We start from the raw sequence: 24,120 nt of genomic DNA, 5'->3' as shown, positions 1-24,120 counted from the left end.
CCTCTTGGAGAATGACAGCTGAAGAGAATGGTTTTGTCTTTTTGGTTTTTCAAGACAGGGTTTCTCTGTATTGTTTTGGAGGCTGTCCTGGAACTCACAGAGATCCGCCTGCCTCTGCCTCCCCAGTGCTGGGATTAAAGGTGTGCACCACCAACGCTCAGCTAAAGGAGCTTTTCTAGCCCAAACAAAATGTATAAGATGCTTTTTGAATTTTTTCAGACTTGCAAAGTTGACTTTCAACTTCTGTTTTCCCCCTCCAGGATTATGACCTGTGTATTACCTGTTATAACACTAAAAATCATGACCACAAAATGGAGAAACTAGGCCTTGGCTTGGATGATGAGAGCAACAACCAGCAAGCAGCAGCCACACAGAGCCCGGGAGACTCTCGACGCCTGAGCATCCAGCGATGCATACAGTCTCTGGTACATGCCTGCCAGTGCCGCAATGCCAACTGTTCCCTGCCTTCCTGCCAGAAGATGAAGAGGGTTGTACAGCACACCAAAGGCTGCAAACGGAAAACCAATGGTGGATGCCCCATCTGCAAACAGCTTATTGCCCTATGCTGCTACCATGCCAAGCACTGCCAGGAGAACAAATGTCCGGTGCCATTCTGCCTCAACATTAAGCAAAAACTCCGACAGCAACAGCTGCAGCACCGCCTCCAACAGGCTCAGATGCTCCGCAGGAGGATGGCCAGCATGCAACGGACTGGTGTAGCGGGGCAGCAGCAGGGCCTGCCGTCCCCAACTCCTGCTACTCCAACCACCCCGACTGGCCAACAGCCAGCAACCCCACAAACACCCCAGCCCCAACCCACCTCTCAACCTCAGCCTACTCCTCCCAACAACATGCCACCCTATTTGCCCAGGACTCAAACTACTGGCCCTGTTTCCCAGGGTAAGGCAGCGGGCCAAGTGACTCCACCAACCCCACCTCAGACTGCTCAGCCTTCCCTTCCAGGGCCTCCACCTGCAGCAGTAGAAATGGCAATGCAGATTCAGAGGGCAGCAGAGACACAGCGACAGATGGCTCATGTACAAATTTTCCAAAGGCCAATCCAGCACCAGATGCCCCAGATGGCACCCATGGCCCCTATGGGCATGAACCCACCTCCCATGGCCAGAGGTCCTGGTGGGCATTTGGAGCCAGGAATGGGTCCCACAGGAATGCAACAGCAGCCACCTTGGGCCCAAGGAGGAATGCCTCAGCCACAGCAGATGCAGTCAGGGATGCCAAGGCCCGCCATGATGTCAGTGGCCCAGCATGGTCAGCCCTTGAACATGGCTCCACAGCCAGGATTGGGCCAAGTGGGTGTGAGCCCTCTCAAACCAGGCACTGTGTCTCAACAAGCCTTACAAAACCTTTTGCGGACTCTCAGGTCTCCCAGTTCTCCCTTACAGCAGCAACAGGTGCTTAGTATCCTTCATGCCAACCCCCAACTGTTGGCTGCATTTATCAAGCAGCGGGCTGCCAAGTATGCCAACTCTAATCCACAACCTCTCCCTGGACAGCCTGGCATGCCCCAGGGACAGCCAGGACTACAGCCACCTACCATGCCTGGTCAGCAAGGTGTCCACTCCAACCCAGCCTTGCAGAGCATGAATCCTATGCAGGCAGGTGTCCAGAGAGCTGGCCTGCCCCAGCAGCAGCCCCAGCAGCAGCTCCAGCCACCCATGGGAGGAATGAGTCCCCAGGCTCAGCAAATGAACATGAATCACAATACCATGCCTTCACAGTTTCGAGACATCTTAAGACGGCAGATGATGCAACAGCAGGGAACAGGGGCAGGAATTGGCCCAGGCATGGCTAACCACAACCAGTTTCAGCAGCCCCAAGGAATTGGCTACCCACCCCAGCAGCAGCAGCAACAGCAGCAGCAGCGGATGCAGCATCACATGCAACAAATGCAGCAAGGGAATATGGGACAGATGGGCCAGCTCCCCCAGGCTTTGGGGGCAGAGGCAGGAGCTAGTCTACAGGCCTATCAGCAGCGACTTCTTCAGCAACAGATGGGGTCTCCTGCTCAGCCCAACCCTATGAGTCCACAGCAGCATATGCTCCCAAATCAGGCACAGTCCCCACACCTGCAAGGTCAGCAGATCCCTAATTCTCTCTCCAATCAAGTACGTTCTCCCCAGCCTGTCCCTTCTCCGCGACCACAGTCTCAACCCCCCCATTCCAGCCCATCTCCGAGGATGCAGCCTCAGCCTTCTCCACACCATGTTTCTCCACAGACCAGTTCCCCGCATCCTGGACTGGTAGCTGCCCAGGCTGCCAACCCCATGGAACAAGGGCATTTTGCCAGCCCAGACCAGAATTCAATGCTTTCACAGCTCGCTAGCAATCCAGGCATGGCAAACCTCCACGGTGCAAGCGCCACGGACCTGGGACTGAGCACCGATAATGCAGACTTGAATTCAAACCTTTCACAGAGTACACTAGACATACACTAGAGACACCTTGTAGTATTTTGGGAGCAAAAAAATTATTTTCTCTTAACAAGACTTTTTGTACTGAAAACAATTTTTTTGAATCTTTTCTTAGCCTAAAAGACATTTTTCCTTGGAACATGTAAAAACTGTGCAGTAGCCGTTTGTGATTTAAAGCAAACATGCCAGATGAACCTGAGGGATAATAGATTACAAAGAATATATTTTTGTTATGGCTGGTTACCCCAGCTGTTTTTCCCCCCTTGTGTGTGTGGTTCAAGTGTGCACTGGGAGGCGACTGAGGTCTGAAGCCAACCATATGCTCCTGCCTTGCACCTCCATAGGTTTTATTATTTTTTTTAAATTAATGAAAATATGTAATATTAATAGTTATTATTTACTGGTGCAGATGGTTGACATTTTTCCCTATTTTCCTCACTTTATGAAAGAATTTAAAAAAGAACATTTCTAAAACCAGAGGAGAAAAGGGGTTAATGTTACTTAAAATTACATTATATATATATATATATATATAAATATATATAAATATATTAAAATACCAATTTTTTTCTCTGGGTGCAAAGATGTTCATTCTTTTAAAAAATGTTTAAAAAAAAGCCTCCTCTTTCCACCCCTCAAGTCAACTTTTGTGCTCCAGAAGATTTTTCTATTCCATAAGTCTGAGCGTAAAACTTCAAGTATTAAGATAATTTGTACATGTAGAGAAAAAAAATGACTTTTTCAAAATATACAGGGGCAGCTGCCAAATTGATGTATTATAATATTGTGGTTCTGTTTCTTGAGAGAATTTTTTGTTATTTTTACATCTAACAAAGGAAAAAAATTTAAAAAGAGGGTAAGAAACTACTCCAGTGGGGTGATTTTAACATGCAAATGTCTGAGGTTTCTTCGCTTGCTTTCTTCCTTACTCTGCCCCCCATACACTTTCTGTAAAACTTGAAAATAGAAAGCAAAAACCCTCAACTGTTGTAAATCATGCAATTAAAGTTGATTACTTATAAATATGAACTTTGGATCACTGTATAGACTGTTAAATTTGATTTCTTATTACCTATTGTTAAATAAACTGTGTGAGACAGAAACCTCGGCTTGTTTCACTTTTTTTTTTTTTCTTTAATTCCATATCTCCAGCTCTTGGTTCACTTTAAGGCTCATCTTAGTCTTAGAGAACACCAGGTCAGGTCCGTAGATGAACCTGATAGACTGATTCCCTAACATGTACAAGTCAGTCAGTCCCCAACCAGCACTCCAGTCTGAATCCCAGTACTCACAGGGTACAGACAGATTAAAAGCTGAAAGTCATTTTCAACTTTGCCACAAATCGGTGGACCATCTGGGCTCCATGAGACGCTGAGAATAAAAGTTCAGTGGATCTCAGCACTATAGAAAAAGAAAGTGCTTCTTACCTAGCAAGACTGTAGAGGGCAAAGATGAAGGGCAAGGGTTGGCATGCCCACTAACTTAATAAATTTTGATGGGTTTTTCCAAAGTTCAGGAGATAGAGACCCTTTTCCCCACATACACCCTGCCTCCTAAAAAGCAGCCTTTTGTGGCACACGCCTTAAATCCCAGCACTTGAGAGGCAGAGGCAAGCCAGTCTCTTGAAGCCTGCTTGGTCTACATGACAGGTTCCCAGACAACTAGGGGTAACAAAGACATTGTCTCAAAGCCAAAACATTTTTTTCCCTTTGATTCAGGACTTTGTATCCTGTAAGGAAGACCTTTTTAAGAATTACTACATTTACACCTGGCGGTGGTGGCACATGCCTTTAATCCCAGCACTTGGGAGGCAGAGGCAGGCGGATCTCTGTGAGTTCGAGGCCAGGCTGGACCGACAGCCTCGAAAACAATACAGAGAAACCTTGTCTCGTAAAAAAAAACAAAAAAAATTACTACATTTACTTAGTTATTATGTGTTACTGTTATTTTGTGCCTATACATGTCATGACGAGAAGTTAAAAAACTTGGCCAGAGTCCATTCTCTTCACTGTGGGACTAAACTCAGGCAGCAAGGAATGACACTTTGTCTTTACTCTCGGGTCCATGGAGGACATGGGAGATTTTTTTGTTTTCAGACAGGTTCTTATGTAGTCCTGACTTCAAACTTGAAACAATCCTGCTCCTTCATCCTGAGTGCTGGGATTGCAGGCATTATGATACTACCCATAGCACAAATTATTTCATAAGATTTTACAGTTGAGCTGGGCAATGGTGGCACATGCCTTTAATCCCAGCATTTGGGAAGCAGAGGCAGGCAGACCTCTGTGCGTTAGAGGCCACCATGGTTCCAGGACAACCAGGGATGTTAAACAGAAACGTCTCAGGTGGGAGAGCATAGATTTTACAGTCTTGAAATAGAATAGCATTATCTTTTTTGTTTGTTTTTGCCTTTCAACACAAGTTTTCTCTGTAGGTTTGTCCTGGAACTATCTTTGAAGACCAGGCTGGCCTCGAAGAAAAGCATTATCTTAATATAGGACTATAAGACAGGCTTAAGAGAAAAAAAAAAATGACTCAATGGACCACACTACAGCTACAAGATTTTTTTGTTGTTTTGTTTCTTTGGTTTCGTTTGGGTGTTCTCTTTAAATTAGGTTTTGTTTTGGGTGGGAGGTTGCAAGGGCAGAGGGTGGATTTGAGGGGACTAGGAGATAAGTGGTATCAGAGTGCATGATATGAAATTCACAAAGAATAAAAGTTAAATAAAAAAAAAAAAGATGGGCTTCAACATGCTAGCATTCACCAAGGGACAACCTTGCCTCAGATCAACTCACTCAGCAGACACAGGACCTGTTTCTGGGCTGTCTTAGTATACAAACATGATTCGCCACCCTTGCACAAGCTGGCTGTGCCTTCATGTTGGCTTCCTCTGGGGTGAATGGGTGTGGGTGGGCTATATGCACTAGTTAGTTGAACAGGCCTGAGTTTGTAGAGTGCTATGACCCTGGGTTTGTCTGTCCCGCCCCCCCCCACCCCCACCGTTCTCCCTCTCTCCCAAATGTCTATAACACCCTATCAAAACAAAGCAGGCCATGGTGGTGATGGTGGTGCTTGCCTTTAGCACTGGGAAGAGAGATTGGCACATCTCGAGTTAAGAGGCCAGCCGGACCTTCATGGAGGGTTGTAGGTTAGCCAGGCATACATAGTGAGACACTGTCTCAAATGTTTTAAAAGAAACAAGTGAACTTGAGTTCAATGTCTGACCCCATAAGACAGCAGGAGAGAACTGCCTCCCAAAAGTCACCCCCTGACCGCCACTCCTACATATATACAAATAAATGTCAAAAAATTTACATTTATTTATTTTGTATCTCTAGATACCTGTGTGGAGGTCAAAGGGCAGCTCTCTTCCAACATGTGCATTCTAGGGTTCTAACTCAAGGCTTCAGGCTTGGCAGCACGCACCTTTACCTAATGGTATCTTGCTAGTTCAAAGTAATTTTCAAATTTAAAAGTTAAAAGTACCAGGAGGCTGAGGCAGGTAGATGAGTTCAAGGCCAGTCTGGTCTACAGAGGGAGTTCCAGGACAGCCAGGAGAAACCCTTTCTGGGAGGAGAGGGATACATAAAAATATAGCAGACCCATCCATTCTGGCTCTGGAACAAGGAAGGGATACATTTTGAGGGAATCTAAATTTCCTTCTATTTTTAATTCATATAGCTTTTTTATTTTTTATTTATTTATTTATTTATTTTTTGGTTTTCTCGAGACAGGGTTTCTCTGTGGCTTTGGAGGCTGTCCTGGAACTCGCTCTGTAGACCAGGCTGGCCTCAAACTCACAGAGATCCGCCTGCCTCTGCCTCCCAAGTGCTGGGATTAAAGGCGTGCGCCACCAACGCCCGGCTTTTATTTTTTATTTATTTTTCAATTTAAATTAGAAACAAGATTGCTTCACAAGTCAGTTCCAGGTCCCTCTCCGTTTCCCTCCCCTCCTCCTGTGCCCTCCCCCCCATATAGCACTTTTTAAAAGATTTATCTATTATGTGTACAGTGTTCTGCCTGAATGTATTCCTGCAGACCAGAAGAGGGCACCAGATTGCATTACCGATGACTGTAAACCACCATGTGGTTGCTGGGAATTGAACTCAACCTCTGAAAGAGCAGCCAGTGCTCTTAACCTCTGAGCCATCTCTCCAGCCCAGTATTGTACTTTCTTGTTTAGGGGAAATGGTATTTTATGAGAACTGGTTAGAATCGGATGCAACCAACTTTGTTGTCCTTCCTAGAACTCAATCCTTGTTCATGTCTTGTCAGCTTGGCTATCTTAGATTGAGCTGCAAGCCTTAGTTTTCCATGTGTTCTCAATCTCAATGTTGGTTGTTTGCTTGCTTGCTTGCTTGCGTTTTGTTTTTTGGTGCAGGTGTTTCCAGACACGGTTTCTCTGTATAGCTTTGGAGCCTGCCTCTGCCTCCTGAATGCTGGGATTAAAGGCATGCACCACCACCACCACCCAGAAATAATGATAAATCTTTTTTTTAAAAAAAAAAAAAAGGCTTTCTCAGCCGGGCGTTGGTGATGCACGCCTTTAATCCCAGCACTCGGGAGGCAGAGACAGGCGGATCTCTGTGAGTTCGAGACCAGCCTGGTCTACAGAGCGAGTTCCGGGACAGGCTCCAAAACAATACAGAGAAACCCTGTCTCGAAAAACCAAAAAAAAAAAAAAAAAAGGCTTTCTCTGTGAGAAACTCTGTCTCGAAAAACCAAGGGAAAAAATGTGTGTGGATATTCTGCCTGCATATATGTTTGTGCTACCATATGCAATGTGGTGCCCAGGAGAGGGCATCAGATACCCTAGAATGGAAGTCACAGCACACTGTGAGCCTCTATGTGGGTGCTCGTATGTGGCAAAGCTTTTCCTGGGGAGGAAACCACAACAAACCACAGTACAGATAACGCCACTATCCAACCTGGTGAGCCAATAGGTTTCATTGTGGTTGCTTACAGGAGCAGAGCTGACTCAAGGTCCATCCTAGCATGGGCAACAGCTCACAAAGCTTGGGACCCTAGAGCACACTGCACAGTCTGCAAGCAGCTCAACACATTGAAGAGTGTCATTTCCAGGTGTCTCAGTTGTTGCAAATCCCTTGCGGGCAGCTGGTCTGGTCTGAGAGTTGTTTTTGCCCCTGAAACTGACGATTGTGAGCTGCCATGGGGTGTTGAGAATTGAACACTAGCCTGGAAGAGCAACCAGGACTCTTAACTGCTGAGCCATTGCTCCAGCCCTAGGAGTGTTTGTTTTGTTTTAAATTTAGTCTTAGTTACATGTATGTGGTGTGTGTGTGTGTGTGTGTGTGTGTGTGTGTTTGCATCTGTATGTCTGTGTGTCTGTGTATGTGAGTATGGGTGCCTGCAGAGTCCAGATGTTGGATCCCCTGGAGCTGGAGTTACAGGTGGCTGTGATCAGTCCAACACGGGTGCTGGGAAACAAACTTGGTTCTTCTATAAGAACATCCGATGCTCTCAATATTGAGCTTTTTCTCCAGCCCGGCTACTAGGAATTTGAGGCAAGAAAATGACATCTCTCACCCGGCGGTGGTGGCACACGCCTTTAAACCCAGCACTCGGGAGGCAGAGGCAGGCGGATCTCTATGAGTTCGAGGCCAGGCTGGACTGACAGCCTCCAAAACAATACAGAGAAACCCTGTCTCGTAAAACAAAAACAAAACAAAACAAAGCCAAACAAACAAACGAAAAAAAAATGACATCTCTTCTGTAAGATTTAGAATGTAAGTCAAAGTTTGAACTACTTATTCCCTAGCATGTCTGAGGCTGTTTATTCTATCCCCAGCACCAGAAAGGAAAAACAAAAACAAAAACAAACCCTTATTTATGTGGATTATAGGTGAAGATTCAGTGTGAGGACAATGGCTTGGTCAGTAAAGCTCATTCCACACAAACATGAGGACCTAGGATGGATCCTCTGCCCCTTGTAAAAGCTGTGTCCCACAGCAGATTCCCACCTCCCAGTGCTGGGAAGGTACAGACAGACAACCCCTGGGACTTGCTGGTTACAGTCTCACCAGTGGGTGAGCTCCAGGTTCAGTGAAAGACACTTTCTCAAACAAAACAACTTTTAGGCCAGCCAGGAATGCATAGTGAGTTTCTGAACCAACACCCTGAAAAAAATAAAACCCTTCACTAAAATCCAATACTGTTTGCAAAAGAAACCCAAACTGGTCACACTGCAGAGACTGAGTGTCAATGGAGTACTCAGGCACAAATAAGACAATACACAACGCCCTCCCAACCCGCCCCAGGCCTCAGGGATCACAGAACAGAAGTTGGTAAATTTTTCTGGTTTTGTTTTTCTTTTTTGAGACAGGGTTTCTATGTGTAACCCTGGTTATCCTGGAACTCCCTGTAGATCAGGCTGGCCTCAAACTCAGAGATGTACCTGCGTCTGCCTCCCAAATGCTGAGATTAAAGGCATGTGCTACCACCACAGAGCAAATTGGTAAATTTTTCAGAGCCTAGTGCTAAACGATCCCTTTGGGACATGTCAGGCTCAGCACACTGATCAATCTACAGCAGCTGTGGCTGCCTGTACAAGACTGCACTAGATCAGCAGATCAGTTTGTGCTTCAGTGAGGTACTAGGGATAACAGGCAGGTTTTGGGGGGAGAGTCAGGTTTTGTTTTTTCTTTTTCTTTTTTGGTTTTTGAAACAAGGTTTCTCTGTGAAACAGTCCTGGCTGTCCTAGAACTCACTCTGTAGACTAAGCTGGTCTCGAACTCAGAGAGATCTACCTGTCTCTGCTTTCCCAGTGCTGGGATTATAAAGCATATGCCACCACTGCCCATCTTAAAGGATTCTTTTTTTTCTTTTTTTGGTTTTTCAAGACAGGGTTTCTCTGTATTGTTTTGGGGCCTGTCCTGGAACTTGCCCAGTAGACCAGGCTTGGTCTCGAACTCACAGAGATCCACCTGCCTCTGCCTCCGGAGTGCTCGGATTAAAGGCGTGCGCCACCACTGCCCGGCTTAAAGGATTCTTTTTTTTTTTTTTTTTTTTTGGTTTTTCGAGACAGGGTTTCTCTGTGGCTTCGGAGGCTGGCTTAAAGGATTCTTAAAAACCAGTAACAGGGCCAGGAATGGTGATGCTTGACTTTAATCCCAGCACTCACTTGGGAAGCAGAGACAAATGGATCTCTATGAGTTTAAGGCCAGCCTGGCCACATAGTGAATTCCAGGCCAGCCAAGGCTACATAGTAAGTCTGTTACACACACACACACACACACACACACACACACACACACACACACACACACACACACACGTCAGCACAATAGCAACAACAAACACAATGATCTGGAGAGATGACTCCGCTGTCTGTGACTCCACTTCCATGATACCCCACACCCTCATTGGCTTCCTTGACATTTGGCACTCACATGGTGCACAGACATGCGTGAAGGCAAAACTCTAATACACGTAAAATAAATAGATAAAAAAAAACCCGGGGGTGGTGGCAATGCCTGTAATCCCAGCACTTGAGAGGCAGAGGCAGGCGGATCTCAGTGAGTTCAAGACCTGTCTGGACTACAAAGCAAGTTCCAGGACAGCCAGGACTGTTACACAGAGAAACACTGTCTCGAAAAACAACAAACAAGCCGGGTGTTGGTGGTGCACGCCTTTAATCCCAGCACTCGGGAGGCAGAGGCAGGTGGATCTCTGTGAGTTCAAGGCCAGCCTGGTCTATACAGCTAGTTCCAGGACAGCCTCCAAAGCCACAGAGAACCCCTGTCTCGAAAAACCAAAAAATAAATAAATAAATAAAAGAGGCAACAAAGAGGGGTGAGGAGATGGGAGTGGGGATCTGGGAGAAGTAAGAAGGTGACTAGATTTCTCTGGATTTCAGATGTTTGTGAGGCTACACAAAAACCCAGAAAGTTGTGAGGACTCCATGTGTGTACTGGAGTTGGATAGAAGTTGACCAGGTATCTTCAGTCTCTTGCCACTCACTGTAACTATGCTGGCTGGCCAGAAAGTCATGTGGATGAACCCTCCTGTTTCTGCTTATCCAGTGTTGGGATTAAATTACAGGCACTAGGAGGCAGAGGCAGGTGGATCTCTGTGAGTTTGAGAACAGTCTGGTCCACAGAGCGAGTTCCAGGACAGGTTCCAAAGCTACAGAGAAGCCCTGACTCAGAAAAAAAAATCCAGTTTCTGCCTGAGTTGAAAGAGAGACTAGGCATTTCTTCTAGGCATCCTAGTAGAAGAGCACCTTTACTTCCTAGCTGGGGAAGTTGCGAAGATTTGTCTGGCGCCTGGGCGAGTCCATCCTAGGTGCTGGGTTTAGAGAGGATGATGAGAGAGGCACCCCGGAGAAAACTACAACTCCCATAACCGCCCGGATTACCCAGCCCCTCCGTAATGGAGGCAGGGTTCGGGCTAGCGCGGAACCGGCTTTTCCTATTTCCTACGGTGTGATTGGTCTGCCGCTAGCCAATGAGCACACTCTCGGTAAGCGGCGAGGGCAATATGGCTTCCTGCACCTGGTGACGGTTGAGGAAATTGAATTTGGTACCATGGAGGAACCGCGGGGCACTGAGGTAAGAGAGAAAGGGCTCAGCCCTGCCGGGAAAGGGAGCCCCGAACGCTCCACTCGGCGGACGCCCCGTTTTAGGGACGCCTTTGGGGTGGAGAGTTGCAGGATTGGTAAACTGAGGTAGAGAGCTTAGCTAGGAGACCAGCCGGGTTCCTTTTTGATCCCGTTACGCCGTGGGCTCGGGTCTCGGGGCATCGGAACTGGACTCCAGACTCTGACGCCACTCCTTTGTCTTCTTCGTTTCGTGGTCCTGTGCTTTAGGGATTGTGCGGCCTGTCGCTTCCACGCGGGAGGTGAAGGGAGATAGAAATTGGTTATTACCCCTTGCTGGAGCTTTTACGTGCCAGTCTCCCAGGATGCGCACAGCCGTTTTCTGTGGAGAGGGCTTAAAGCAGCCTGTTAGATTCCCCCAGGAAGTCAACACAGCTGGGAAGAGCAAGAGGTTGGCACTAAGGATGTCAGTTCCCAGAACCTTGCTCTGCTTTTCCATGGCACGGAAGCCCGCTCTCCACCACACCTTGCATTTGAAGTGTCTTTCCTTTTTCAAGATGTAATGATAGCCAACATTTATTGAACGAGTACTGTCCTGTTTTACTTTTCTTCCACAAATATTATTAAATAGTGGTATTGTCCTCATTTCGGAAGCGGAGACTGTGGGAGTTGACTTGCTGTGGATTATATATGTCTAGGAAGCCCTGGAGATGACGGTATTTGAACCTTGGGTTTTTATGTAGTATCACATCTATACCTCACATTTTGTGAGCCAACACTTTTCTGTCATTGATGAGAACACTGAGGTCCCCAAAAGCTAAATGACCCAAGGATCAGTAGCTGATTAGGGTCAGAGTTTACCTGTAAGCTGTGGTTCCTGCTTCCATACCATTACTGTCTGTGTGGCATCTTACTCAGGTCTGCCTGGGACAGTCTCAGGCCCAGTTTCTGCCCCCTCCCCCTTTAGGAAGAAAATACTGCAAGGACCAATGGGACAGGCAGTCACAGGAGTGCTGCTGCTGCCAGCCTTTAATCCCAGCACTCGGGAGGCAGAGGCAAGTGGATCTCTGAGTTCAAGGCCAGTCAGGTCTATGGAGAGACCCTGTCTCAAGAAAAAATTGTTTTTGAATCGAAATCATTCAGGTGTGCATATATTGAACAGGGAAGATTGGATTAATGGATTTCAAATGCCTTCTGCCCAGGAGATTTTTTTTAGGAGCTTGTGATATTTCTACATTATTGAATAGACCTCTGATGCCTGGCATAATGTTTTGACATTATAGTGGTGCGAAAGCAATGTTTGTTGAGTAGAAATTGTACTTTGAAGTTCGAAGTTTGCTGTACCGGTGTGAGAGGTTGGCGGTGGGCAGAGGCACACAAACCACAGTTTGCAATTAGCCATGCAGTCGCTAGAGGAAACACCTATAACCCCTGCGCTTGGAAACTGAGGTTCGCCAGTCTGGTCTACAGAGTGAGCTCCAACACAGCCCGGGGTACACAGACAAAGCCTGCCTTTATTAAAAAAAAAAAAGGAAGGTGGAAGAGGAGGAGGAGAATTCTAACCCTGGCTGACCTGGAATTTGCTGTGCTGGTAGCCTTAAACTCAAAGTGATGCATCTGCCCCTGAATGCTGGGATTAGGTGTGCCCAATGATACCTGGCCTCTTAGATTTCTTAAATGAATTTTCAGCATATAACATGTATATAATTTTTTTGAGATAGGATTTTGTTTAGCCCTGGCTGTCCTAGAACTAGCTCTGTAGAATAGGCTGGCCTTGAACTCACAGATACCTGCCTGCCTCTGCTTCTCACGTGCTGGGATCAATGGTGTGTGTGTCACCACCACCCAGCATTTTATTTTTATTTGTATTATTTTTGTTTTTATTTTAAAAAGATTTTTTTTGTGTGTAGCCATTTTGTCTGCATGCATGTCTGCACCACATGCCTGCCTGATGCACACAGAGACCAAAATTGAGCATCAGATCCTCTGGTACTACATCTACAGAAGGTTATGATTGGCCTTGTGGGTGCTGGGAACCAAACTTGGGTACTCTGGAAGAGCAACCAGTGGTCCTAACCACTGAGCCATCTCCCCAGCTCCTCGATTGCAATATTTTAGCTTATGGTAGGTTTATGCAGGTGTAACTCCATCCGTGTTCTATTTTGTCCACATGAAATATCGTTCAGTAGGATATCGTCCAGTAGGGAGCTTAAGAAGTGGCTCAGTGGTTAATTGTTTTTACTGCTCCTTTTTTTTTTTTTTTTTTGGTTTTTCGAGACAGTGTTTTTCTGTATTGCTTTGGAAGTTGTCCTGGAACTCACTCTGTAGACCAGGCTGGCCTCAAACTCACAGAGATCCGCCTGCCTCTGCCTCCTGAGTGCTGGGACTAAAGGCATGCGCCACCAACGCCCAGCTTTTACTGCTCTTTCAGAGGACCAGAGTTCAAATCCCCAACCACATTGGGTGGATTAGCAGATTTGCAAATTTTCTTCCCAAGCCAAGCAACGTCATTTTTCCACTAGGAGGCGCCGTCTTCAGAGCCAGTGGAAGAGGAGGAGGAGGATGACTTGGAACTCTTTGGGGGCTACGACAGCTTCCGGAGTTACAACAGCAGCGCAGGCAGCGAGAGCAGCTCCTATCTGGAGGAGTCGAGTGAAGCGGAAACTGAAGACCGGGAAGCAGGGGAGCTTCCCGCCTCACCCCTGCCTTTGCTCAGCCCTGGGAACACGCGCTCCCTGGATGGCAGTGGCTCCGAGCCAGGTGCTGGCACAGTCCTTAGATGGAGAGTAGTCAGGAGGCCGTGGAGGAGTCGGGATGGATGGATGGACACAGGCAGTGTGGGCCCAGCCATTCAGATGTCTAAGGGACTGTCCTCTCAAGGGTCATTTCCTCTCCTGTCTGTTCAGCACTTTTAGATGCCATTACATTCGAGTGAGTAAGTGTGCTGTGAAGACAATGAGGCCCTCAGCGATGTGAGTGCAGACAGCTTCTGGGCTGCAAGCGGGCACTGTGGGGGAATGTGCAGGATAGTGAAGTCAGAGGGCAGGTCTGGAAGTGGGCAGAAGATAGTGGCCTCGGGTCTTCTGGAAGCCAGCTGACTTGAAGAGGTGGCTCTTGGATGGCTGACAGACCCTGTGTCGGGGCTTCCAGAGTGTGAGCCGTGTGTCCTTGAAAAGAGGCAGGCTCCCTTCCTTCACGCTTGCACTCTTGGGCAGTGGGGCCAGGTTTCCCTCCAGTCAACTTGGCTTCTCCTCCCCCCATTTTCCCCGTCTTTCTCCCTCCTATCTTCTAGCCCTCCTCAAAATCTGAGAACTTGAATACTAGCAGGAATCACGGGAGAACAGCTGGCCCAGGGCTGGTTCGCGACCCTGGCTGCAGCTTGTCATCTGGGAAGCGGGGAAGCACTTTAGACACAGTGTGTCACTGGAGCCCAGGCCACAGCACTGTCGAGAGACAGCTCTTCCAGTGACCTAGTGTGGTCAGGCAAACACATCGTGTCTACTTGCTCCTTGTGAGAAGGAAGAACTGCAAATGTTAAGTGACTTCAGCACGTTTTCTCTTGTCACTTTCCTCTCTCGGAAGCTTGTCCACCGGTTCTGTAGGTGTTCGTGTAGATTTCCAACCCCTTATCACTGGCTCTTGATACAGAGCCAAGGGAAACCACCTATCATCTTAGGAGGATAGATGGGGCTGTACACACTTGTAATCCCAGCTGCTAGAGATGCTGATGGAAGAGGGTCTATTGAACCTGCAGATCTGAGGGCAGCATGTAGCGAGACTGCTTTTGAAGAGAACTCCACGCACTGTCCACCACCTCCTCCTTTCACTCTGCCTTAAAGCCTAACACTCACATTGTTGCAGTGACCTGGAATCTGAGGAGCCCATGATTTTGTTTGACTTAAAGTGTTTATGTCAGGGAGTCACATGCTAAGGTCTCTTTCCAGCGGTCTGTGAGATGTGTGGTATCGTGGGCACAAGGGATGCTTTCTTCTCAAAGACCAAGAGGTTTTGCAGCGTCTCGTGTTCCAGGAGCTACTCCTCCAACTCCAAGAAAGCCAGTATCTTGGCTAGACTACAGGTGAGAGCAACCACTCACACACTTCCTGGGGTCCCAGATGCTGAGCCAGAGCCATGAAATGATTGGAGGCAGACAGCTTAGTCAGTTTGGGGAACTCATCCCTAGTGACCATCTGCGGTACACAAGAGCTTGCCTCAAAAAGTTCCACCCTTCCTTCCTCCCTCCCTCCCTTCCTCCCTTTCTTCCTCCCTCCCTCCCTTCCTTCCTTTCTTCCTCCCTCCCTCTCTTCCTTCCTTCCTTTCTTCCTCCCTTCTTCCCTTCCTCCCTCCCTCCCTCCTTCCTTCTTTTCCTCCCTCTCTCTCTTCCTCCCTCTTTTCTTCCTTTCACTGCCCCCCCCCACATCACCAAGAGGCAATCAGGTGCCCTGGGACCTGGAGGCAGTGGGGGCAGTTGTGAGCCGCTGTGTAGATGCTGGGAACTAACCCTGGATCCTCTGGAAGAGCAGCCCGTAGTCTTGACCAATGAGCCATCTTACTAGACCCCATTCAATTTGTTTATTTATTTATTTATTTATTTATTGAAACAGGATTCCTCTGTATGTAGTCCTGGCTGTCCTGGAACTAACTCTGTAGACCAGGATGGCCTCAAACTCACAGATATCCCCCTGCCTCTGCCTCCCTAATGCTCAGCAATTCCTATTTTAAAAGGCTTAAAAATTTATGGTGACTTTAAGGTAACGGTTCTCAACCCTTCTAATGCTGCAACCCTTTAATACAGTTCTTCCTGGGTTTTTTGTTTTATTTTTTGAGACAGGGTTTCTCTGTGTAGTGCTGTCATAGAACTAGCTCTGTAGATCAGGTTGACCTCAAACTCACAGAGATCTGCCTGCCTCTGCCTCAGATTGCTGGGATTAAAGTCATGCAACACCAAGGCCCGCCCGGTTCCTCATGTTGTGGTGACCCCAACTATAAAATTATTATGTTGCTACTTCATAACTGTAATTTTGCTACTGTTATGAATCATAGTGTAAATATTCAGGACATCTGATATGTGACCCCTGTGAAAAAGTTGTTTGAAGCACCCCCCCAAGAGGTTGAGAACCACTGCTTTAGGGCAGACCTCAGTGCAGGTGCACCCTGCTTGGCTGGTGTATCGGGTGGACTTCTGGCCTTTGTCCTTGTTGCTTAATTATCTTGTATGAGTGAACGTTCCCTGAGCCCTGATGAAAGCTCTCAAGAATGTTCTGGAGCAGACTCTCCAGGACATTAGCATATGTACAAAATGTTTGTGGGTTTGGAGAGTTTCTGGCTGCTCTGCAACCACTCAGTGTAGCTCTCCGGGGAGCTGGGAACGTGGAGAGAGAGGACTGCAGGGAAAATGCTAGGGAGAGGCTTCTTGAGAAGTCAAAGGCCTGAATGATGGGAGTTTCTCCCTCATGTGCAGCTCTACTGACCCCAACCTTCTGGAACCATCTCCTGAGTGTTCTCTCTCATCATCAGTGTTTTTATTTTGGTTTTTGTTTTTTTTGAGTCAAAGTTTCTGTGGCTGTCCTGGGACTCTGTCTGTAGACCAGGCTGGCCTTGAACTCACAGAGATATGCCTGCCTCTGCTGGGACTAAATGCATGCACCACCACCTCCTGATTCATCATCAGTTTTAACAATAGAAACTCAAGTTCAAACAAAGTTAAGTAGCTGGACCAAGACCAGGAGCGTGGCCTCAGCAGTCCTAACCAAGCTCTACTTTCTCACTTGCTATGGTGGTGCATGCCTGGAATCTCAGCAGTCAGGAGGCAGAGGCACGAGAGCTGCAAATTCCAGGTCACGATATCTCAAAGAAACAAAGCAAAACAGAAACTGATTCTGATGCACAGTTGCCAGCCTGTATGCTTTTCTTCTTGCCCTCCAGGGAAAACCGCCCACCAAGAAAGCCAAAGTGCTGCACAAGGCAGCCTGGTCTGCCAAAATTGGAGCCTTCCTCCATGCCCAGGGGACAGGACAGCTAGCAGATGGGACACCCACAGGACAAGATGGTGAGACAGAGTACTGGGGTGGGGAACCATGGCGGAGGATCCTTGCCTGGGAAGAAGGACTGGAAAGGTGGCCTGCTGGAAAGTTGAGGATCTAGGCCTACCATAAACTGTCACCATCTGACTTTTGCGGGAATGATCGTAGGCATTTCTTTCAGTGGCCCTCAATTCCCTGGTTCTGAGAGTACCCAAAAGTTAGCTACTTAATTTCTCTTAGCATCTGTCCACATGGCTCTGACCCCCTGGTGCAGGGGAGGCCCAGGGTATGTGGAGCAGGTGGAAGGGGCCGCTCAGTCTTCCAAGCATAGCAATTGATGAGCAAATTACACAGAGCCTCCAAGAGGCTGAGACTGCACAGGTGGGCAGTCTGCTGAGCTTCTTGCCCTTGCCAATTAGGTGCCAATGAGTGGGTGCAGGAGGAGGAGCTTAATCCTATGAGATCTGACTTAAACCCCTCTCTCTGTGGGACAGGAAGGGAAAAAAGTTTCTCTTTGGATGCCCCTCTACTCTGCAGTCCTGATTGTTGTAATTTAAGAAAAACGCTGCATGAGAGAGAAAGACGTCATGCAACAGGGTTTAAGCAGAGGTTTTTTTTTGGAAAGGGATGACAAAAAGGGAAGGGGGGAGACTAGCCTCCGGAGACAGTAGCAGCAGGAGAGAGGACAAATGAAAGAGGGGGAGAGACGGGAACAGACAGAGGGAGAGAAAGAAAGAGAGATGGGAGGTGGGCAGGGCCCTTTTAAGAGGGAACGTAGTGAAATGTGCACAGGTGGTGCTCTTAGTGGCTGCAGCTGAGGATGTATCCTGTCAGAACCCCAAGGACAGGCCAGTGCAGATGCCTAAGTACTAACACTGATGGCCGTTGGTGGTAATAAAGGGACTTGTTCCTAGAGCCCAGTGCAGATGCCTGGATACTAACGCTGATGGCCATTGGTGGTAATAAAGGGACTTGTTCCTAGAGCCCAGTGCAGATGCCTGGATACTAACGCTGATGGCCATTGGTGGTAATAAAGGGACTTGTTCCTAGAGCCCAGTGGGGCCTCCAGGTCCATGTTCTAATGTGGCTGCTGTAGACACCCCGCTTCAACTTTTCCCATGTGCTCTGCAGCTCTGGTCTTAGGGTTCGACTGGGGCAAGTTCCTGAAGGACCACAGTTACAAGGCTGCTCCTGTCAGCTGCTTCAAACACGTGAGTACCCTGGCAACGAGGGAGGGACAACCAGGGACAGCCAGGGGACATCTCAGGCTGCCTGCCTCATTGCTTACTATCCACACACTTCAGTTGAGCTGCGCCAGGCTGGACAGCATCCTTGAGAAGAGTGCCCATTCCCCAGAAACTCTCCTTTGTATTGCAGGGCTGGAGAGATGACTCAGCAGTTAAGAGCACTGACTGCTCTTCCAGGAGTCCTGAGTTCAATTCCTATGACCAAATGGCAGCTCACAACGATATATAACTATATTCCTATGGGATCCTGTGCCCTCTTCTGGAGTGCAGACAAAGCACCAATATGCTCATACAGTATAAAGCAGGTGTAGGCGCACACCTTTAATCCCAGCAGTGGCAGGCAGACCTCTGTGAGTTTGAGACCAGCCTGGTCTACAGAGCAAGTTCCAGGACAGTCAAAACTGCATAGAGAAACCCTGTCTTAAAAAAATCAAAAACCAGGACTGGAGGGATGGCTTAATAGTTAAGAGCCTTGGCTGCTCTTCAGAGGTTCTGAGTTCAATTCCCAGCAACTACATGGTGGCTCACAACCATCTGTAATGAAATCTGGTGCCCTCTTCAAGCCTGCAGGCATATTTGCAGGCAGAACACTGTATAGGTAAATAAATAAATAAGTCTTTAAAAAAAAATCCGGGCATTGGTGGCCCATGCCTTTAATCCCAGCACTTGGGAGGCAGAGGCAGGCAGATCTCTGAGACCAGCCTGATCTACAAGATCTAGTTCCAGGACAGCCTCTAAAGTCACAAAGAAATCCTGTCTCACCTCCCCCCCAAATAAAAAAACAAACAAAAAAGAGGGCATCAGATCCTCCAGAAGTAGAATTCTTTGCATGGTTGTGAGCTGCCTTGTAGGTGCTGGGAATCAAACCCTGGTCCTCTGCAAGAGCAACCAGTGCTCTTAATCACTAAGCCATTTCTCCATCCCTAATATGTTTTGTTTTGGCAGGATTTCATATATCCCAGGCTGACCTCTAACTTCCTGAGGATAGCCTTGAACTTGTGGTCCTCCTGCCTCCACCTCCCACCTGCTGGAATCACAAGCATGTGCCACCATGCCCAGCCTTCTACCACTAGGGATTGCATGCACTTTATATCATCAAGCTGCACCCTTAGCCCTTGTCTAAGGACCTTTCTAATACTAAACACTCCATTGGGGGACTTCTTTCTGGTTCTTCCTGAAGAATAAAGCTTTGATGTCCTGTTTGGATGATTTGGATAAGCTTGAGGCCAAGAATATGATAGTCCTCAGCAGCTGTTCCTTGTGCTAGCCTGGAATGATACAGCTGGTCTTTTGTCTTTTCATTATTTGTTTGTTTGTTTGTTTGGCTTTTCCAGACGGGGTTTCTCTGTGTAGCTCTGGCTGTCCTGGAACTCACTCTGTAGATCAGGCTGGTGCCTGTGCCTCCCCAGTCCTGGGATTACAGGCATGCGCCAGTACTGCCAGTCTTGTCTTTCATTTTGTGTCTTTTGTTTTAATTCAGGACAGGGTCTCACATTATAGCTCAGACTGGGCCTGAGAGCAGTCTTCCTGTCTTAGTCTCGAAAGTGCTGGCCCAGGATTTTGGTTTTTCGAGACAGAGTTCTCTTTGTAGCCTTGGAGTCTGTCCTGGACTGGATCTATAAACCAGGCTAGCCTTGAGCTCACAGAGATCCACCTGCCTCTGTCTCCTGAGTGCTGGGATTAAAGGCGTGCGCCACCACTGCCTGGCTCAAGCCCAGTTTCTCTAACTTTTCAGTCCTGCCTGCTAATGCCAGAGAGGCCTCCTGAGGCTTTCTTTTGGGCAGAGTGAGCCAGCTGCCTGGCCTTTCTGGATTGTCTCCTTGTCTTGAACTATGACAAGTTGGTCCTAGGTCCTACTATGTCCTTCTCTGAGTTGCTAGTGAGTGTGTCTTTCCTTCGGGGGAAGAAAGCATTCTGTTTTGCCCCACATTTTTTTTTTTTGAGACAGGGTTTCTCTGTATTGTTTTGGAGACTGTCCTGGAACTCGCTCTGTAGACCAGGCTGGCCTCGAATTCACAGAGATCTGCCTGCCTCTGCCTCCTGAGTGCTGGGATTAAAGGTGTGTGCCACCAACGGCCGGCTTGCCCCCACATTTTTATTGTAAGGAAATTAGGTCATATTTAACATAAGATAAAGAATTTGCCTGTGGAGCCAGGTAGTGGTGATGCACACACGCCTTTAATCCCAGCACTTGGGGGCAGAAGCAGGTGGATCTTTGTGAGTTTGAAGCTAGCCTGGTCTAAAATTCCAGGACAGCCAGGACTATTACACATAGAAACCCTGTCTCGGGAAAAAAAACCAAAAACAAACTTGCCTGTGTACCTGGGCCACTGCATGCTGCCCAGGCCTCTGTGAGCCTGTCTGCCTTGGGAAATGGATTGTTGCCTGTGTAGCTTACACTGAGGCTGGTAGTGGAAGAAGATCCAAAGGGGATCAACTTCCCACTGGCAGCAAATCTAGGATTAGGCATTGGGAAGGCAGCCGGAAGCTGCCCAGTAGGGAAGGGCTGGGACGAGTGTGCATTCTACCAGCTGTGTGTGAAAGCTCAGGTTGGTGGTGTTAAAGGGGGTAGTCTCTGTGCCGGACACTGCTGTGCAGCTGGCAGCGGGACAGGTCAGGATGCGGAGGGTGTTTATACTGATAGAGCTAGGAGCTAGCCCTGTAATGATGAGAATTCAAGTCTGTGCCTCTGACCCTCCACTCATGGCCCTGCCTGATGGCTCCCTGCCATCCCGTGTTCCTGGGTAGTGGACATGGCTTGTTTACCTCCTTATTCCTAGTCTTCTGCACAGTGCATGATGTGTGATGGTAAGGTCAGAGGACACGATGGCTCAGGCCTGAGGCAGTTCCTCTCTGTGCTCTCGTTACCACACAGGTACCCCTCTATGACCAGTGGGAAGATGTCGTGAAGGGGATGAAGGTAGAAGTCCTCAACAGTGACGCCGTGCTCCCCAGCCGGGTGTACTGGATTGCCTCTGTCATCCAGGCCGCTGGTTGGTGCTCCACTCTAGTCAGGGCACAGTCTAGGATTTGTCGGTTGTGGGTGGTGTCATGGGGTGAAATGGGCGTTATAACCCAAGGCCTCATTCACGAGCTTTCTCTCCCTTGGAGGTCCTCCCCCCTTAGATGAGAGCACGGATCTGGGCAAACTTGGAAACTAGGGCATTGCTTCATTTTGATTTTAAGGTTATTCTGGGGATGGTGAGGGCATAGAGGGAGTCACCAGACCAGAACGCTTTCTAAGTGTGTGGACTGGATTTTGTTTTGTTTGGGTATCAGGGACCCACTCGTCTGGAAGGAGTTTCCAACATATGAAGTCTGACTGGTGCTAGCTGAGGAAGAGAGCCTGAGAACAAAGATGCCTTTCCCATCCCCTCCCCCTCACAGGTCCTGTGTCTTTCCTTCCAGGGTACAGAGTGCTGCTCCGATACGAAGGCTTTGAAAATGATGCCAGTCATGACTTCTGGTGCAACCTGGGGACAGTGGATGTCCACCCCATCGGGTGGTGTGCCATCAACAGCAAGATCCTGGTGCCTCCACGGAGTGAGTTAATGAGAAAACTCGCCATGCCGGGTCCCTTTGTTCCTTCCCCTACAATGCCTAGAAGTTCCTGGGTAGTTTGGATTTATAGAGCCTGTTTGTTGTTGTTTTCATGGATCCATATACATATTTATTTATATAACGTGTATGCCAGAGTGAATGTCTGTTCACCATGTGTGTACAGGAGCCCGAGAAGGTCAGAAGAAGTATTGGACCTTTGGAACTGGGTAGAGATGATTGTGAATCACTGGGGAGGGGGCAGGGAACTGAACCCATGTCCTCTGGAAGAACAGGCAGTGTTCTTAACCCTGGAGGCTGGTTTTATCAGATGAAGCTATTGTTGGCCTGAAGTGGCGGAACTGGATAGTCTGTCCCTCCAGCTGATGTCTGGGCTGGTGAAGGTGCTGTCAGCCTGTTCCCAGCTTGTGCTCCTGTCTCTGCAGCCATCCACATCAAGTGCACTGACTGGAAGAGCTACCTCATGAAGCGCTTGGTGGGCTCCAGGACTCTCCCTGCAGATTTTCACATCAAGGTCTGGCTGTGTTCCCAGCTTCTCTCCCTCCTCCCTCCATCTGTCCCTCTTCCCTCCTCTCCTCCTCCCTCTCCCCCTTCTCACTCCCTAGCCTCCTCTTTCCTCCCTCTCCCCCTTCCCTCCCTCCCTCTGCTCCCTCCTCCCTTCTCCTCCCCCTCCTCCCTTCTCCTGCCCCTCTCTCCCTCTCCTCCTTCCTCCCTCCTCCACTTTTCTCCATCCTTCGTATGATTCATTTCAGGGGTCTTATTTCGCTTCTGTGGTTCTGGGAGTGGGACCTAGGGCTTTCCATGCACTGGTACTGTGAGTGATGCTCTTGCCCTCATCATAGTACTCTTTCATAACCTTTGTTTGCCAGTCTTCCACCCAGAACTGCCTCTGGCAGGTGGCTCCCTGCCTCCCTGCCAAGGCCCTGGCCCACCACATGGATCCTGTTGCTTTCTTGGCCTTTTGGATCTTGAAATGTCCCTTTGCTCTATCATTTTCACAAATACCTTGGGTTTCTATTGCTTTGGTAAAACACCATCACCATGAAGGAACTTGGGGAGGAAAGGGTTTATTCTGCATATACTTCCACATCATCTAAAGAAGTCAGGACAGGAACTGAAGCAGAGGCCATGGAGTATTACTCCCTCATGATTTGCTCAGCCTGCTTTATTTATTTATTTTTTATTTCATGTGCATGTCTGTCTGTCTGTGTGAGATCACCTGGAACTGGAGTTACGGACATTGTTAGCCTGGGTCATGTAGAGAGCAGTGAACTGCTAACCCATCTCTCCAGCCCCCTCAGCCTGCTTTTGTTTTCTTTAACAAAAGCTACAAGTTAGCCGGGCAGTGGTGGTGCACACCTTTAATCCCAGCAATCGGCAGAGGCAGATGGATCTTTGTGAGTTTGAGGCCAACCCGGTCTACAGAGTGAGTTCCAGGACAGGCTCCAAAGCCACAGAGAAACCCCGTCTCAAAAAAACAAAAACAAAAAAACTGCTAGTTTACTAAGATAATATATTCTAATGCTTAGAAAAGTTTCAAACAAGTCATTCTAGGTCTCAAATGAGAAATCTCAATATTCAGTATTAAAAAGAAAAAAGGTTAGCTGGGACCACACATGGATGTACTCAGAGTGAAATCCCTGAGCTCATTTGGGTCTGTATTGATGCCATACTTTTTCTTGAGAAGCTTCAGCTACTCCTCCTCCTCCTTGGTGTCAATCTTCTGGAACACCCAATTAGTGTTATAATACAAAACCACGAGGCATCTGCTACACATGTGCAATCTGATGGATGGTCACGTGCATTCTTAGCATCAAAGGTGTTTTCAGAGACCACACAGACTGTTCTTCTGGTCTCCGGTGTATTTCCTACTCTGATTTGAATGAATCCCCAAATATCCATTTCTTCCACTGTGATTTTGTATGGCAAATTCCGTACAAAATCCAGTTTCCTTTAGGTGGGAGGCAGGTATTCACCCCCTTGGCTCCTTGCATAGCCATCTTGGCATCAGCCTGCTTTCTGATAGCATCCAGGAACACCAGCTCAGGGGTGGCACTGCCCACAATAGGCTGGTACCTCCCACATCAGTCAGAACCCAAACACACACACAGCACCACAGGCCAATGTGATGGAGGATTTTTTCCAGTTAAGTTTCCCTAAATGACTCTTGCTTGTATCAATTGTCATGATACCAGCCAGCACAGTGACAAAAAGAAGTTATGATGGACTGATAAAGAGCACTATGGGCCGGGCGTTGGTGGCGCACGCCTTTAATCCCAGCACTCGGGAGGCAGAGGCAGGCG

General features: G+C 48.0%; 2 protein-coding genes and 1 pseudogene across 5 annotated transcripts in view; 2 read left to right on the top strand and 1 right to left on the bottom strand.

Annotated features, from left to right (window-relative positions):
• Nucleotides 1-3,535, top strand: part of Ep300 (E1A binding protein p300) — a 62,290-nt gene extending 58,755 nt beyond the window's left edge. For both annotated transcript variants that reach the window (XM_040752751.1, XM_005067013.4), the window contains exon 31: nucleotides 261-3,535. In XM_040752751.1, the coding sequence (XP_040608685.1) occupies nucleotides 261-2,456 (2,196 nt within the window). In that variant the 3' untranslated portion in view covers nucleotides 2,457-3,535. The remainder of the gene's footprint in view (nucleotides 1-260) is intronic.
• Nucleotides 3,536-10,866: 7,331 nt separating this feature from the next.
• Nucleotides 10,867-24,120, top strand: part of L3mbtl2 (L3MBTL histone methyl-lysine binding protein 2) — a 25,787-nt gene continuing 12,533 nt past the window's right edge. For 2 of the 3 annotated variants that reach the window (XM_005067014.4, XM_040752749.1), the window contains exons 1-8: nucleotides 10,867-11,002; nucleotides 13,512-13,749; nucleotides 14,934-15,067; nucleotides 16,915-17,038; nucleotides 18,144-18,223; nucleotides 21,135-21,252; nucleotides 21,668-21,802; nucleotides 22,243-22,331. In XM_005067014.4, coding sequence (XP_005067071.1) covers nucleotides 10,979-11,002; nucleotides 13,512-13,749; nucleotides 14,934-15,067; nucleotides 16,915-17,038; nucleotides 18,144-18,223; nucleotides 21,135-21,252; nucleotides 21,668-21,802; nucleotides 22,243-22,331 — 942 coding nt within the window. In that variant the 5' untranslated portion in view covers nucleotides 10,867-10,978. Of the gene's footprint in view, nucleotides 11,003-13,511; nucleotides 13,750-14,281; nucleotides 14,523-14,933; nucleotides 15,068-16,914; nucleotides 17,039-18,143; nucleotides 18,224-21,134; nucleotides 21,253-21,667; nucleotides 21,803-22,242; nucleotides 22,332-24,120 lie in introns of those variants that run through there. The other variant, XM_040752750.1, reaches the window with a different exon arrangement.
• On the bottom strand, nucleotides 23,418-23,817 carry LOC106020866 (annotated as a pseudogene).

Source organism: Mesocricetus auratus, unplaced genomic scaffold (assembly GCF_017639785.1).
Source record: "Mesocricetus auratus isolate SY011 unplaced genomic scaffold, BCM_Maur_2.0 Super-Scaffold_100010, whole genome shotgun sequence".
NCBI lineage: Eukaryota > Metazoa > Chordata > Mammalia > Rodentia > Cricetidae > Mesocricetus > Mesocricetus auratus.
This window is presented reverse-complemented; position numbering and strand designations above follow the sequence as displayed.